The sequence below is a fragment of the Primulina huaijiensis genome, chromosome 11 (genome assembly GCF_012295235.1).
Source record: "Primulina huaijiensis isolate GDHJ02 chromosome 11, ASM1229523v2, whole genome shotgun sequence".
NCBI lineage: Eukaryota > Viridiplantae > Streptophyta > Magnoliopsida > Lamiales > Gesneriaceae > Primulina > Primulina huaijiensis.
Window position 1 is genome coordinate 2,095,240 of NC_133316.1, and position 12,335 is coordinate 2,107,574.

Genomic DNA, 12,335 nt, shown 5'->3' on the forward strand with positions numbered 1-12,335 from the left:
TATATATATAGTTGGTGACATCCCTTCTACAATAAACAAACTTCTTTCACGATTCGATTCACGAAACGATATATATATTTTGTTTATTGTAGACTGGATGTCACCAACTAAATGATTGTTTGACAGATCAATAAGTTTAACATGTATCAAACCATTGTTCGGTGTGGTATTTATGTTTGACAGAACTTCATTTCAACTTCTATTGCAATAGAATCTATAAATAATTTCGGTTGAAATCTATGATATAGTTAAATCATACATCTTTAAGACGAATTTGCCTCATACACGGAGTTTATGGTATGTGACAAACGTCTCCCAAGATAAAATGATTTTCTTCTTATGATAATAACACTTCAAGTCACAAGAATAACGAATTTTAGGATGCTTTAATTTTGAACTCTATAAATGAGAACAAAATCAGAACAAATTAAATGCACAATACGCACCTCTAATATGTTTGTTTGATTGAGATCTCCGAAACCTGAACCGAAAATTACACTACAACCCCCGAATTCGGTATCGGCAAAATAACTTGGTTCCTTGATCATTGCAGCACTTTGGTATATAGTGGACCTGAAATCTTGTTTGAAGCATCGTAATTAAACAATTAGAAATCGATTTTCATGGTACCATGTGATAAAAGCCATTTAGAAAATTAAATTTAGTTAAAAATGCTATTCTATTTTTTTGTACCATTGAATTAATTTTTTCAGATGATATCGCGCGAGGGTCGTAGCAAGATTGAAGGTATATAAACGAATACTTCATTTTCACATTGAACCGAATTCTTGTAAGCACAAAACATGAGAGATTTTTTTCCAAATCCGACGTAGTACTGATACATAGCATGAATCTTTGATGTTGAAGACCAAGTTCAATAGAGAATGAATGAATTCATTTGAGTTTCAAGGACGTAATGCCTCGATCGGCAGCTTCCTTCATTTGGTGCAACGCATCTTGGCTAGAAGTTTGGGCTGTGGTATTATTATATCTTTGGCCACGAGAATTTTGCAAGTCAGCCACTCCTGCATAACTCACCGTATGCAAAGTGATTGCCTGCATTAGAAAACCAACAAATTAAGGGCTAGGGTGAGCTTCTCCTCTCCCGATTGACATATTGAATTGAGGGGGAAAAAAAAGAAGAGAAAATTGAGAAAATTATCTTGTAAATTGTCTAAATTTGATTTTGTTCCTGTAACTGAATCAAAATTTGGTATTGAAATAGTAGATATGCTTAATTTTTGTCTTTAAGATTTTTTCGATAGATCTTTAATGATTAATGTAATTACCCTTTTTTTATTTTTGATATAATGCATACTATATATATATATATATATATCCTAAAAAACTGATTTTCATATTTATATGATATCAATGTCACCGCTTTCTTTTCACCAAATTACACATACAGCACCCGCAGCTCTATTCACTATAAATCTTCTTTCCCAATTCCAAACTTTTGAGACGAGTTTAGAAGAAAATAATTTAATTTCCAGAAATTTACCAGCTTGGTCAACCATAAATTATGATAAATACTCTCTAGGAATTTCATTACACGTGATTCTCATATGAATTTACTTGCAAAATGTTATTTCTAACATTATTGTGGTGACGTGAGTTCAAATCCACGTTAAAACAAAAACCCTACCACCATCGTAATTATNGGTAGATAGACATACTTACGTTCACGAAAGAAAATTTCTACGTAACACCATAAACTTACCAGGTATTTGATAGTTGGGTACCCAAAACACATCATAACATGTAGAAAACTTACCTACCCGGACATATGGGGTATCCAACTTGAACCATCCGAAGCCACAAAACCATATTCGAGCGGGATCCCCAGCTGAAGCCAAGATTCCACCTCAGATTATTTCAATCAATCTCAAGCTAATGAAAGACACTGGGACAAAAATCTCAATACATTTTGAAATTTGCTAAAATTCCCCATAAAAATTAACAACTACTCCTGTCTATTACAAAATCTCATGAGATTTTAGCTCTATCAATTTTTTACCTAACATTTCAGCTATATAACAAATGGAGTTTAAGCTAGTTGATTTGTTTCCAGGATAATTTTACAAAATTTAGGTGTTAGTTATTTATCTCGAAATTCAAAAGTAAAACAGGAGTAATAACACGTTTACATCCCCTACCTCCCAAGCATCACAGCTGCGGTAGTTATAGCGAAAAACATAAGCCTACCCCAATCCAAAAATAAGTACTCAAATAACTGCCCAAAATCTTCATGTTTACATCCCCTACCTTCCAAGCATCAAAGCTGCGGTAGTGATAGTGAAAAAAATAAGCCTACCCCAATCCAAAAATAAGTACTCAAATAACTGCCCAAAATCTCCATGTTTTACGAAAATATGTCCCAACACCGTGACACATGCATAGAATAAGATCCGAGGTATTTCGTAATCAACTAGTCAATGGGCATCTATCATTCTGATCATCATCTCAAACAAAGGAGAAAGCAAACATGGGAGATCTTGCTCATGAACAAATTGAACAAAATAGAAAACCATCTTTGATAAACTCTCAATGATTAATAAATTAAAAGAATGTACAAAAATTTGGTAGGCCAGTATAAAGGTAGTCGTAAACAAGGAAAAAATTGAATCAAGAAAGTGGGAAAAACATTCTCCATACTGTGAAAGACTATGACAGATTTAAGGAATCAGATCCAAAGGGGTCAAATAACCAGGGATTAAGATGGGTGAGCTAATAAAATTTCAAGTTTAAAATTTGAAAATATTTTAGGCACATGAGAAGAGAAGCATTTCATTTTATCACATGTTCTCAAGATAGGAGAAATCGCCTAGGAGTTTAAAATTACCCTATCCATATACTATCTTATAAAAGTTTGCAAATATTAGAAAGGGCTATTTCACAACTGAAAAGAAGTTCTGAGCATTGCTTCACATCTCAAGTAATAAGATTGTGCTTCAAACCAACCCCCCATAGATTGGAGGAGTCTAGTTACAATGTTAAATGGCCACCAAAAGCATAAACGCAGATGATTAACGAGCACAACAGGTTGAGATGGCAATTGGATTCGATACTACGAGGGAATATTATGCAAAACAATACTACAACACTACACCAACGTTTGCATATCTTTGGCTACGTCGAATCCTTTAATCTCAAGGTAATCAATACCAGTTCCACAATTCGTCATTGTTGAATAATTCAGTTATTGCAGCATCGAATCCCAAAACATACAGAAACACGGCGGCCTATTCACGTTACGTCGAATCATTTAATCTCAAGGTAATCATACCAGTTCCACAATTCATCATTGTCGAATAATTCCGCTATTGCAGCATCACACAAAAACACTGTCGAATAATTCCTTTATTGCAGCACCAAATCCCAAAACATACAAAAACACGGCGGCCATGGACGAAACATCAAAACGCACATTTAACATTAACAAGGAAATTAGACAAACATAAGGTGAATTACCCAATATCATCTTCATTACGAAAAAAACTACAATACAATCCTTTCTCATAAAATAAAACAAACGGTAAAATATCCAAAACATGACAATAGCAATTTCATCGCAGGAGTAACGTAGGAACATAAGATTAAGAAGTAACATGCATAAGCACTACCAACATTTCAACGGTAGGATTTCTGGAACCTCGCACGCGCACCGCGTCCACCAAACTTCTTCGGCTCACAGCGCCTAGGATCAGCCACGAGCAAAGTCCTGTCGTACCTCACGAGAATATCCTTGATCTCCTTCTTTGACTGCTCGTCCACATACTTCTGGTAGAAGGCCACAAGCGCTTTCGCGATGGACTGACGGATTGCGTAAATCTGAGACGTGTGACCGCCTCCTTTAACACGGATGCGCATGTCAACACCGGCAAAGCGCTGGCGTCCGAGTAGCAGGATCGGTTCGAACGCCTTGTAGCGGAGTATTTCTGGCTGGACAAGCTCGATCGGAACTCCGTTGATCTTGATCAATCCGCGGCCGCGCTTGCAGTGGGTGACTGCTACGGCTGTTTTCTTACGCCCGAAACACTGGACGGATTCGGTTGGCGCCGCCATGGTCGAGGCCTCTAGCTGCGGCGGAGGGTAACCTTAATCGGTGGTGAGAGATCGAAGTACTCCACTAGGGTTTCGCGCATTCGGATGAAATACTTACTCTTGGGCCTTAGATCGATGGATCAAATATCAAGGCCCATTGATAATATTAGATTGGGCCCCCCATTCTCAGCACAGTCCTCATTAACAAACCTCTAGTTTGTTCTTTATAGGATGTTTACATTTGAAATCCTCTAATTCATGAAATTATGGTACAAAGTATGCTACATCTATTAGAATTAACCTAAGAAATTTAATAAAGGAAAGAAGTATAGGTTGCACTTGATGTATGAATTTGAAATTCATAGATTTCGATTATAGTTTACAATTGATCAAATCTTAAATTCAGATATTACTCATTTACAAATTAGTTATACAAAGTAGAATGAATTTCAAATGACATCATTATTTATATATTAATTAACATGAAATAATATATAAACATACAAAAGGTAGATTTGAAATTTATGATCTTATTTTTCTAAATAACATAAATGCATTTTGAAATTCATTTATTTGAAATCTCTGGTTAGGTAATAAATAGAGATAATAAAAAATTTTATTGTCTGAATCTAATCTAATATATAGGAGTATCATAAGATGTTGGAGGTTCCATTTCAAATAAATGACTAAGAACAATTTGTTGGGTAACTTTTGTCGAATATGACAATGTAATTATTGGAACTTACGCTCCTTTCGTCCTACTTAAAAGTTTCGGTAAGAAGTGAAAAGTGCTTTTAATTCATGTAAAACAGTAAGTATTCACGTTTTATACAAAGTTAAACAATCCTCACATGTAAACATACACACGATAAAAGGCGGTTGTAACAATTCATCGTTGTTAAAAATATTTTAAAAAAAATTTTGTGATACAGATCTCTATTTGTGTCACTTATAAAAAGTATTACTTTTTATGTCAGAAGTATTACTTATTATTGTAAATATGAACATGTTTAATGTGTCACGAATAAATATTTGTGAGCCTGTCTCACAAGAGATCTACTATATTAAAAAAAACGGATCTCTTACACCCTAACTACGTGCTTTTTTTTACCACTCTCACGAGATAAATGGGGTGTGTTATAATTCATACATTCACACACTAATTCATCATTGATAAAACGAGACACGACTTGTTTACTTTTATTTATCTAAACGATTTATTGTAATGTTTTTCTAATCTATAGTTTTTTTTTTTATATATATAAGTAATTTATGTCCTTGGATTTTAAAATATAAGAGTAGTATTATATTATATTCATTATCATGTCCAACGGCGGAGTCAGGAATATGATTCTACCAAGACTATAATTTTAAAATTTAAAATTCTTTAATATTTTGAATTGATCAACATCAAATTAATCAAAAATTATATAAAATTTACATATAATTTTTTAAAAAAGAAATTGAGCCACCCGAGCCAATGAATGTGACTCCGCCAATGATCCTGTCCCTATCGTGGGAAATGTTGCTAATAAATGTAACAAAAACGTTCATCTCACTTGGAGCACAATAATCAATATATGATTGGCTAAGTAAAAAACATAGTGTGCTTATTCAATTGTTACCAAATTAGCAAATAAAATAAGTAACTCTTTAGCAATGCTTTTTGTTCTCAAGTTGGACCACAGCTTAGGCGCACAATTTGTTTTAATTGGTCGTCTTTAAAATTAATGATGGTCGTATATACATACATATAAAATAATATTTAATCAACAAATTTGGTAAAAAAAATTATTTTTATCTTTTTCTAAAAAAGAGTAGGTCTCTTGTGAGACGATCTCATGAATCTTTATATGTAAGACGGGTCAACCCTACCGATATTCACGATAAAAAATAATACTCTAAGCATAAAAAGTAATACTTTTTCATGGATGACCGAAATAAGATATCTGTCTCACAAAATACGACTCACATAAGTTTTTGCCTTCCAAAAATTGTTTTGACATATCTCGATATCATGATCATGTTTATTTTTATTCATTTGTTTTATTTTCCATAAATATTTAATCCTTTTTTTAATAATAAACCCAACATGAATTTTATTTGCAAATTTATATATACATATATATTTTTTAAAAAAACANATGCGGAGCCTAATCCCTTCAACGTATACAAAACGATTCTGAATCATACATGTACGTATAAATACATGAATAATACAGCTTTCATTGCCATGTTAGCAATGGTTAAATTGCATGGCAGCCATGACGATAGCCTCTCGTGGGACGATGAACAGGAATGGTCATTTCCGAATTTAGGCACTAACGATTCACAGAATTGTGAGAAGAAGTCCGTTGAAACTAGCAATAACTCAGATGGGCAGAAGCCGGCGACACATAATGAGGAAGCACCACCAACTGCAAAGGGGAGGAAGAGAAGTTCCACCTCGAGTAAGGGTGGAACCGGTGGTGGTGATAAGGAGGATGATAATGAAAATGGCTGCCGAGAATCCGAGCATGAGTTGCATATATGGACGGAAAGAGAGAGAAGAAAGAAGATGAGGAACATGTTTTCTAATCTTCATGCCTTGCTTCCTCAACTTCCTGTAAAGGTATCAAAATTTTTTTTTTCAAATAATTACTCAGTTATAAATTATAATTAAAAAGCCGACATCAAAGATATATGGTACAAGTTTTATGTTACGTATATTTTTTCGACAGGAGAAAAAAAATGCTTTATTTTGAACTAAATTAGATAAGAAATCAAGTAATAGTTTTATAAGTATTGCTGGTCTCATGATTTGCATGCATAAATTTGGTGGACTAATGTGGCAAAGAGGGTGATTAATCCAGGCAGACAAATCCACCATTGTTGATGAAGCAATCAACTACATCAGAAAAATGCAGAGAACCCTGCAAAATCTTGAGAAGCAGAAGGTTCAAAAGCTTCAACATGGGATAACTAATCCCACAACCTACGATCCCTTCAAAATCAATCGACAAAATCTAGGATTCATCCAATCAAGAGAGGCATTTCTAGCAGATCAGGGGCAGGGCCCAGCAACAAGAAACTCGGCCGTCACAATATCAAACCCTAATATTCGAAGCCCGATGTTGCTTTCAGGCTCTCAGTTCCCAGCCTTTTTCAAGACATGGACCTCGCCAAATGTGACGCTAAGTGTGTGTGGTGAGGATGCACATATCAGCCTGTGCGGGCCGAGGAAGCCCGGCCTGCTGACTGCCATTTGTTTTGTGATGGAGAAGTATGGAATGGAAGTGGTTGCTGCTCTGGTTTCGTCTGATGCCAATAGATGCATGTACATGTTTCATGCCCACGTTAGTTTTCTAACTTGTTCTCTCTTTATGATTTTGGCTCTTCTTTTAATACCTAGTTTTAATTTTTTGTTATTTTAGTATTTATCTGCAGTTTTATTCAATTTTTTCCCGCACAACTCACATGGTGTCGAACATGTCAACAATGACTATTGTCATGTCAGAAATCCCGAGAAAAATAGCTAAAATTGCAATAACAAAAAAGACAAAAACAAAAACAATGGATAATTAAAATTGAAATTTCACTATTTAAATTACCAAAGTGGCTGATCATCAAAATTGCAATTTCCCTATATTAATTAGTTAAAAACAATATACACACTGGTTAGATATTCAACCTGTTAAATGAAGCAAACATATATAATGTGAATTTTAAGAAATCAATCAAGAATTTTATTAAAAAATCAAATGAGAATTTTAATTTAGATTTTTTTTTCCATTCATGATATAACTAAATATAGAAAATTTTCACATTCTTTTGAATAATATAATTGATTATTGTTGTGTGTTTTATAGACAAACATTAATATGGCCGGGTATGACCAATTTCCAGGGGAAGAAATATGCAAGCAAGCTGCGGCAGAAATATTAGCTTGGCTTATTTAATTAATATCTAATTATTTTCCTGTGTATGATGTGCAAATCATTATAATTATTACTCAAATAAAATGACAACATTAAATCGTTGTTTATTAATTTGTGTCATTGCTACCTCAAATTTAATATACAATTTTTTCATGAAAAAAATTAATTGCATAGCTTAAGAATATATATATATATATATAGTCTTCAAAAGATTGCAATTTCATATGTAGTTTTTGTATAATAACCAATCTCTGTTTTTTTTCAAGCACTCGATTGCCCTCAAACTAAGCACAATTGAAATTTATAAGTAAACTTTGATTAATCTACCTTGAGTTGATTAAGATTTAAAATTAATATTTTTAAAATTTGGTGGCATGCATTGTTGTTGTTATTATTATTATTATTAGTATTAGTATTATGATATCTGGAGAAAAATAAGAAAATAAATAAATAGAATATGGCAAGCCGAAGAAAATTTTAATTACGTGTTCATTTTTGTGTTCACTAATAAGATAACACTTACCTATTAAATATATAAATTTGATATAATTCATCACATCCATTAGTTAACTGTCACCTCATTGGTCACTATAATTGATGAAAAACGTAGCAAAACTATGTACAATAAAACATTGAGTCGCGGAGTAGATCATGCCTCCTCTACATCAATCTACACGTCAATCACTTTGGCATTCAATTTTTAAACAAAAGTTGTATATAATATACATGGAAGATCACATTTGAGAATGATATAAAGGGAGATATATTAGTGTGCACAAGTGAGAATACAAAAAGTTCTGATATAAACATATCAGAACAATACTTAGAAAAGTTTGGCGACGACTACACGTCAGTTTGTTGGTTCAGGAGAGTAGGCGTGGAAGGATTTCGGTGTCATATAACTCAAAGCATTTCAATTTCATTCAACAAAGTTATATTCTATATTATCTTTTTTTGTTTTTGAAATACGGTTTACGAAATCAAAACGTAATCCTCTCCGCGACACTTTATAATATGTGCCTTTTGAGACAATCTCACGGATAAGCTGATCAACTCTGCCTATATTTACAATAGTATATAATATTTTTGACATACAAAATAATATTTTTCAATATTTGTCCACAAAAGATTTGTAAACACTTTAATGGTATTTGTTCCAGGAATGCCATATCTTTTCCCTCTCTCGAGTTTCTCACTGTCAAAGAAGAAGAGGTCATATAGACATGGGCGGTTCTGTATACAAACATTTATATACAACCAACAAATCAAGAATTCGACCCAAAAGAAAACTGTCTCATGATGCCCTGTTCATGGACGTTATTTCAGTTATCTCTTATATATCCGCAGCCCATGCAGGTCCATTACCCTGTGAATGTGAATTTGTTTCCGGGAGAGTATTATGACCAAATTTAGCTCATGAACAGACACATTGAACAATAGAAACCATCTTTGATAAACTCTCAATTATGTACAAAAATTTGGTAAGCCAGTATACAGAAAGGTACGTACAAAAGATTTAAAAGAAAAAAAAATTGAATCAAGAAAGTGCATGGGCAGCACATTCTCCATAGTACTGCATGTGAAAGACTATGACAGATTTAAGGAACCAGGGATTAAGATGGGATGAGCTAATCAAATTTCAAGTTTGAAATTTGAAAATGTTTTAGGCATATGAGAAGAAAAGCATTTCATTTTCTTAATGGTTCTAAAGACAGGAGAAACCCCCTAGGAGTTTAAAACCTTATAAAATATTATCTCAAATGAAATGAAGTTCTAATCAGTGCTTCACATCTCAAGTAATAAGATTGTACTTCAAACCAACCGAGTCTAGTTACAATGTTAAGTGGCCACAAAACGCATACATGTTGATAATTGGATTTGATACTATGACAGAGAATATTAGGCAGAACAATATACTACAACACCACCCAACGTTTGCATATCTTTGGCTTCATCGAATCCTCTAGCATCAAGGTAATCAATACCAGTTCCACATTGTCCAATGATTTCGGTAATGCAGCATCAAATCCCAAATCATACAGAAACACCGCGGCCATCGACCAAATTTGTTAGAGTATCATTTTCTCTCACTTAAGGCGCAAAGTAAGTTTAAAATTTCTCGTTTTGACGTTCAAAACGTTATTTGGCATCATATATTTTAAAACATTCATAAGACGTTTAGATCTGTTTACCTTTGTGTATTTAACGCTGAACACCAAAGCAGTCTGGGATTAGCGGAGTTGGTAGTTCTTGTAAATCCCTACGAATGGATCTTTCTTCTTCTTCGATCGTCAAATAAGTTTCACAATTAGATATTGGATTCTTCATATAGATCGCATTAGAAATCTAAATAATTTAGCGTCGAGATTGGATCGCCGGAATTTTACAAATTCGGCAGTGTTGAAACGACGTCGGGGCGGCGCGGTGGTGGTAGAAGGGTGGCCAAAATTTCCTTGTGAAATTAAAGAGGTCGCCGAAATTTTGCTTCTAGGAGATGAGGAAATTTTGTATTTTTCGATTATGTTTCATGTTATCAACATTTAATAACGTGTTAATAAAAATACATTAACCAAATACTACTATGATTTATAATCATAATCCCATTATGATTCATTTATTTTTGTTACTTAAAATTCTCAATTAGTATATATCATGTCAAGTCAACTATTGATAATATATGTGTGTATAAAATTAAATAACATTATTTACTTTCTTAATTAATTATCAATTGATTAATAAATTCTAGACCCTTCTAGAATATTTCATGAGAACACGTACATTTAGTAGTAACCAAAAATAGCATTATTATTTAATTAATATATTTTATATTATTAAATAAATAATTGTGAACTTATTATAATCTCGATCGACGATCAGACTACGTTGATTTATCGCAGGTACAAATTTTGTTCATATAATGAAAATTAAAAATTTCGAAATTCACTTATACATTTTTAGCAGTTGCTGCTTTTGTAAATTATTTTACTAAAACAGGTAGTTCTACTATCATCACTTAATTTGCAATTAAGCTACTTTTCACAACCTCTATGACATGGAAACCACTCATAAACTCATTTATAAGCAATTTTTTTTATCTCCATAAAACTACAGCCGCCAAATTCAACTCCTTGAATTTGACTATCTCAACTAGAACACAGAACTCAATACTTTTGTGTGACCCTCTGTAATTCAGGGATACAACTAGCTGTGAGTGCACAATTACATTATGATTCAAAATAACATTTATTCTTATCCGGACTAACCTTAACTAGTCACATTCTTTTCATCAATTTCTTGATCAAGAATATCAGAACTCAAGTCTGATTTCACTAATCGGATCATGATAAGAGCGTCTAGTAGCATCGTCCCATGATCTTTTAGTTATCACTGATAGTTCCTACAAGAATCTTAAGTTATGGTTAGCGTACAATACCTTAACTCATATATTTCGATCGAATTTGCAATCATTGGTATATCGAAAGTTGTAAATTAATTCGATTAGGATGAGCTCGAGTCAGACTATCTGCACACGCTCAACAAGAAAATGTCAGCAGGGCGCCAGATGGTTTTTGACGTGGTCACTCCAACACTCAAGTCATTACAGAGATCACAAAATTGAGAGAGAATTTTTTGAATGCATTAGAATGCAATATCTCATCCTTTCAAAAGAATGAGCAAACCCGAGTATTTATATGAGAGAAGATGACCTCGATTATGGTGTCTAGAACATGTTCTTGATTAGACATCTGCTCACGCCCTGTCCTCTGAATACTGTCCATAGCATGTCCTTTGTCAGTAGGCGTGGCGACCCATACTGCTATGGTCTTGTCTTGGGCACTGATTGTCAAGCTAATGATTTCGAGACATGGTATCTCATATCTATGGACACACACTGTTAAGAAGACTTGGTGCTTGTAGCTACCCTGATAGGATCCATAGACCGATCGAATCAAACATGCCCTATTAAGAATCTCGAAGAGGACTTTAATTGACCTTCTAACATTGGATACTCTCATCTTGAAGTATGTTGAATACTCTCTACTAAGAGCATTTACCCCGAAATTCCCATGATTCGGTAGAGGAGCCGGAAATGACACATGTACCAAGGTGTTCGGGCGGATAATTGTGGTGCGAGGCCCTATCTTCCAAGTCTTATAACATCACTCGGGCTAAGCCGAGAGCCCGGCTCACTTAAGCATGTGCTAATCTGATCAGCTTCCCTGGTCGTTGAAAATCTGGGGATGTACCCGAGCTGGTTCTTATCCTAGCTTCCCTTATCTTTCTGACCACAGTCCTACCTTCAGGATGATTCGGGTAGTACTTCCTTGGATATCACAAGAATATGTGGTCAATTTGTGAGCATGTCGACAC

General features: G+C 33.9%; 2 protein-coding genes across 2 annotated transcripts; one reads left to right on the forward strand and one right to left on the reverse strand.

The window, feature by feature from the left end:
• Positions 1 to 3,414: 3,414 nt before the first annotated feature.
• LOC140987125 (small ribosomal subunit protein uS9-like) lies at positions 3,415 to 4,136 on the reverse strand. Its single transcript, XM_073455532.1, has one exon. The coding sequence runs from the start codon at positions 4,066 to 4,068 to the stop codon at positions 3,634 to 3,636; it is 435 nt and encodes a 144-aa protein (XP_073311633.1). The 5' UTR covers positions 4,069 to 4,136; the 3' UTR covers positions 3,415 to 3,633.
• Positions 4,137 to 6,203: 2,067 nt separating this feature from the next.
• Positions 6,204 to 8,011, forward strand: LOC140987436 (transcription factor bHLH95-like). Its single transcript, XM_073455938.1, has 3 exons — positions 6,204 to 6,658; positions 6,900 to 7,382; positions 7,896 to 8,011. Exons 1-3 carry the CDS (start codon positions 6,257 to 6,259, stop codon positions 7,983 to 7,985), a joined length of 975 nt encoding a protein of 324 aa, XP_073312039.1. The 5' UTR covers positions 6,204 to 6,256; the 3' UTR covers positions 7,986 to 8,011.
• Positions 8,012 to 12,335: the final 4,324 nt, after the last annotated feature.